The 5000-nt window shown below is 37.5% G+C and overlaps 1 protein-coding gene across 1 annotated transcript in view; it reads left to right on the forward strand.

Moving 5' to 3' along the window:
- Positions 1–5000, forward strand: part of SMC6 (Structural maintenance of chromosomes 6) — a 34727-nt gene that overhangs the window by 7788 nt on the left and 21939 nt on the right. The window contains exons 2-3 of the mRNA XM_027364620.2: positions 2866–3025; positions 3354–3455. Of these exons, the coding sequence (XP_027220421.2) occupies positions 2900–3025; positions 3354–3455 (228 nt within the window). The 5' untranslated portion in view covers positions 2866–2899. The remainder of the gene's footprint in view (positions 1–2865; positions 3026–3353; positions 3456–5000) is intronic.

Raw genomic sequence — 5000 nt, forward strand, 5'->3', positions numbered from 1 at the left:
GTCCTACTACATCCCATTTAATGGAAGAGAGTTCCTCTAGTAAAGCTAGTAAGTCGGATTCAGTTCTCATGGTCCTTATATTGTATGTGCAAAGGTTCATCAACGTGGGGCGGCCTGTCTTTACCAGGATATTTTTAGCACCCTCTGCTCCGGAGCGATCCTGATCGCCGCTGTAACCAGGGGCTCCTTCGCCTCCGGGGAATGAGGGTCGTTGTTGTGTGTGTATTTTCATGGGAGGTGGACAGCCGATTTACCTCCCACCTACTGGCTTAGGTGTATCTTGGTGGGAGGGGAGTAATTTAGCCAGAATGCCATTGATAAGTCCCCCCAGCAGGTTTGGTCCTACCTGGTGTGGACTTAGGAGCGGCAGTGCACGGCCTGCTCACTACTCCCGTGAGCTGGGCTTAATTATTAGAAGTGCATATATGTTTGATTTTTTATTTTATTTATTAACTTCATTTGTGCGTATGTGCACCTGATGCAGACACATTCATTCCCGCACATGCTCTAAGTACTACGCATATGCTCATTCCCACGCATATGCATATGCAAGCATACACCTTTATTCTTGTACTTATGCTTATGGATATGGATACTTATTCTTACGTTATAAATAACTACATACATGTCCATCATAGTCTGACCTAGTCATATGTTCACATCGCCTGTCCCTTTATGCGCTTGTTATATGTAATTGATAAGTGAGTGAGTATACATGAGTGTATACTCACCCGTGTATATGTAAACACCCCGTTTTGCATACCTCGCAAACCTACATATCACTATACATACGCATGTATCTATCCCTGGATGTGCTCACGCATCCGTGTATGAGCACATACATTTGCAGCATACACTAGTGTCCCCCCCTCCTGTATATATGTGTATATATCTGTACTTGCTTTACATATAACTACCTCTACGTACATACATACGTACATGCATACATACATATACTTATTTATCCACCTTCCTACATCCTGCATACACCTATATACGTATACCTAGACATATACACATATAAATACCTCCATATGTCTACCTATACATTCACCCACGCATACACATATACACGCACATTATATATACCTATATACACATACACATATACATGCTTATATACCCATGTATATGTACACATTCATACATGAATATATACACCATATGTACAAATTTGCATATTTACGCCTTTAAACCCATGTATGCCCTCATGTATAAGCACGGAACATACCCATACATAATGTACTTTATCACAAAGCTATATGGAAGCTTATAGCCTAACGTAGACAAACAGTAGCATACATACCCTTGTATCCGCACATGAATTTAAACTCGCCTACACTCATATGAGCCTGTACACATATATACGCATGTACATGCGCACATATGCACCTGTGCGCTTTCTTGCCTACGTGCTCATACTCGCGCATGAACGTATGAACAGTCTGCATAGGCGCACACACGCACTCCATTATAATGAGCCCATGCCTAATAATGTCCTTAAATTGTAGGGTTGCAGCAGAAGAATTGAGGGAAGGATGCAGGTGTTGTGGGTTTGGGATAAAGGGAGTTATAAGGGTGATTTTGTATCTGGCAATTTTTCGGAGCAGCGTCGCATTCCTTAATTGTTGTTAAGCCTAACGGGGTGCGGCCTCGGCTGACCACAGGTCATGGGGTCGGCGTCTGGCGCTCATCTGAGGTGCCAAAGCTTGAATTACGCTTTATTATTACTTGATTTATCAGGCGTTTCTTCTGTCGAATGGCAGATGATGCTTTACACTTTATGGAACCATTTTTAAACCTACCTGATTTTGTGATGTACTGTACTTACATACTGGCTGTTGACTGTTCCCTTGCAAATTTACTTGAGTGGAAACTGTAATGCCCGCGCGGTTGGCACTGTTACTCGGCGACCTGTGGCACAGGTGTTGCTTATCATTTCCTAATGCTTTCGTATTTTGGTATACTTTTCATGGGAGGAGATTATTATTATTATTTTCTTTTCACTGATTCTGAATATTGAGGCACTCTCGATGAACTTATGAGCTTCTCTAACACTAATGAATCCTATTATATCTAGTTGGCACTTTCTGGCACTCCTGTTGGTTTAAAAAGTCCGCGTACGTATGGTCCGATAATACATTTTATAAACTTGTGAGGTTATCAGATGAATTATTATTTCTATTTTGGTTGGATTATATGCGCTATACATTCACGATTTTTTCTCTCCTGTGTAGCACTATCACAGATCACTTTGGACACGTAATTTTAGCACTTAATGACACTGATCAAAAGAACGACTCCACTCTTACTCATTGCCAGATACTATCCCATATATATGTATATATATATATATATATATATATATATATATATATATATATATATATATATATATGATGAGGAAAAGAAATCTACTAATTGACTCCTTGGTGGCTAAGGTCTTGTGGAACCATACATTTGCAGAGAATATAACATTTTAATTGTGGCATTTGTTTAATAAAACAAAACAACAAGAGGACAGTACATGTATATATATGAACTCCAGGGGTCATCAGGTTTACAGAAAAAGAGTAGACTGACAAAATGCATATGAAAAAAGAATAAGCTGACAAGATAAATACATACATTTCAGTATGTTTTGATATTATATATGATTTTATTTAGTTTTTTATTTATTTATTATTATTTATTTTTTGTGTTATGGTTATATAGTATTTGGAAATGATTGTGATATCATTTATCTGTTTGTTGTTCAAGGGATAAGTGTGATTATGTTTCCGATATTCAGTTGCTTGTTGTCTAGATATTTTTATGAAAAAAAAAAAAATTCTTTGGATCACTTATTATTTTCTTATTTTTCAGATCTAGGGGATTGGTTAAAGCCAAAACTGTCGACATGTCTGTGCGCAAGTTAGACGACCTTCATAATGGAGACTCTGAGGCAACTCCTGTCTCGAGTCAGAAAAGGAGGAGAACATCTTATTCGGACAGCTCCTACCTCACTGAAATGAAGATGACACAGGTGCTTTGTTTGATTCTTATAGAATTTTTGGTGTCAGCAGTAGATTTTTCCCTGGATGTTTAATATATATGATATTAAAACCTATGTAACCTACTCTACTCTTGATGTGGTGGTTACCCAGATTAAGCTTTTGAGAAAGGTGGGAAAAACATCCAGAAAAACCTGTTTTACAATATAGATATAAGGTGGTTATACTTAGGGGTATAACCATGAGGCAAAAATCCAGTCTCTTCTTTATACAACTAATATGATACGAGTTGATTGTTATGTTAAGATTTCTCAATTTATGATAAAGACCAAATTAATAATGGATTTCCTTTACTTTCAGGAAAGTGCTTCATGTGGGATATTAGAGCGTGTCATTGTTAAAAACTTCATGTGCCATGACCATCTCGAATTTACATTCTCCCCAAATATCAACTTTGTCCAGGTAAGGGTTCTCATTTGTTTCTTCACTGTCCATATTAACAAATGTTATTATTTGTAAGTTTGCATGAAAGAGATAGAAGATAGATAGATATAATGTTTCTGATATTCTTTTTATATTATTGGTATAATTATCTAGAATTTCTAGCTGGCCTAGCTGGAATGAGTTGATTTTCACACTCTGTGAGAACCAGAAGATGGTGTTTTCCTGTGTAGTGCAGTGATGAACGTGCTGGTCTTGCAATCTTGCTGACCTGTGTTCGATCCTGTGCGCTACCAGTGAAGATTTAGAAGGCAAGATAAAACAGGCTGTATGTCACAGCAAAGAATATCCATTGTAACAAATGGAATTGAAACTAAATCTTTTAAATCTTTAAAAAGTCTCATTACCCAAGGCCAAAGCTTCATTTTTGTTAGTAAAGAAATAAAATAAAAAAAATACTGATAATGATGATTAATGAAATATCTTAAATTGCAATAATTTAATCAGTTGATGCTGAGAGTGCATATATATACATCTGCTGTGTTTTTGTTGTAGTAATATTGCATTTGCAAATGACTTCAGAAGTCCCTAGTCACAAAGGGGTTAATTACGGGGACTATATTACCCCAACTGTTTACCACACTCCTTTGAATTTTGGGAAGGGATTTTTTTTCATTATATTTGTTTTGTTTATTAACCCTTTGGATCTGGTTGCGTCACGGAAATGGTTTAAGTAAGTGACCAACATCCCGGGTGTGCGGTGTGTAGGCTGGGTGCACACGAACACCCATGAGCAGTGACAAGACTCTGTGCCTCCCCTTTGCTAATTTATTTTGTGTAATTTTTTTTTTTATTATTATTATTATTATTATTTTTTTTAGCTTTATTGCCATTTTCCAGTGTCCATATTTGTCTTTTGATTTGCTTTTTCCAGGGTTATAACTTATTTTCCGTGCACAGACTCCATATTATCTCTTTATGTAGAAAGTTATATGGAACATTTGGTTATTTGTGTCATATATCTCATTTTTTCATAATTTTGAATTTTATATAATACACCCTGCACCGCTGGTCACAGTGCTAGGAATACGGTGCGCAGCACGGAAATGAACTCCTCCGTGGAGCTGGCGCTCTTCCAGTCACTGCCTACACACAGTACATTCCACATTCGTTTATCGCCAAATGAATCAAATCACACTCCAAGAGGTTTGTGCACTCATGGAGAGTCTTTTCTGTCACCCTGGCCTTCGCTCATGACGGCAAGTTTGCATCACCTGGGCCACAGCCAATTTGCCTCATACATGGCATGTTCACGTCACCCACCACTCGACTCAAGTTCTTCCATGACATGACCATGTCATGCGGGTCCTATGGGTTAATGTTGATAACATAGTATTAATGATATGAAATAAACTGGCGAGATCAAGAAGGATAGTAATTGACTTGTTGGTGACTGAATGTTATAGAGATTAACACTGATGATGATAAGGATAATGTTAAAGAGAATGTAATAGAAATTAATGTTTTTCCCCTGAAAATTCAAGGAATAAGGTAAGCAGGTGAGAT

The sequence above is a fragment of the Penaeus vannamei genome, chromosome 18 (assembly GCF_042767895.1).
Source record: "Penaeus vannamei isolate JL-2024 chromosome 18, ASM4276789v1, whole genome shotgun sequence".
Classification (NCBI taxonomy): Eukaryota; Metazoa; Arthropoda; class Malacostraca; order Decapoda; family Penaeidae; genus Penaeus; species Penaeus vannamei.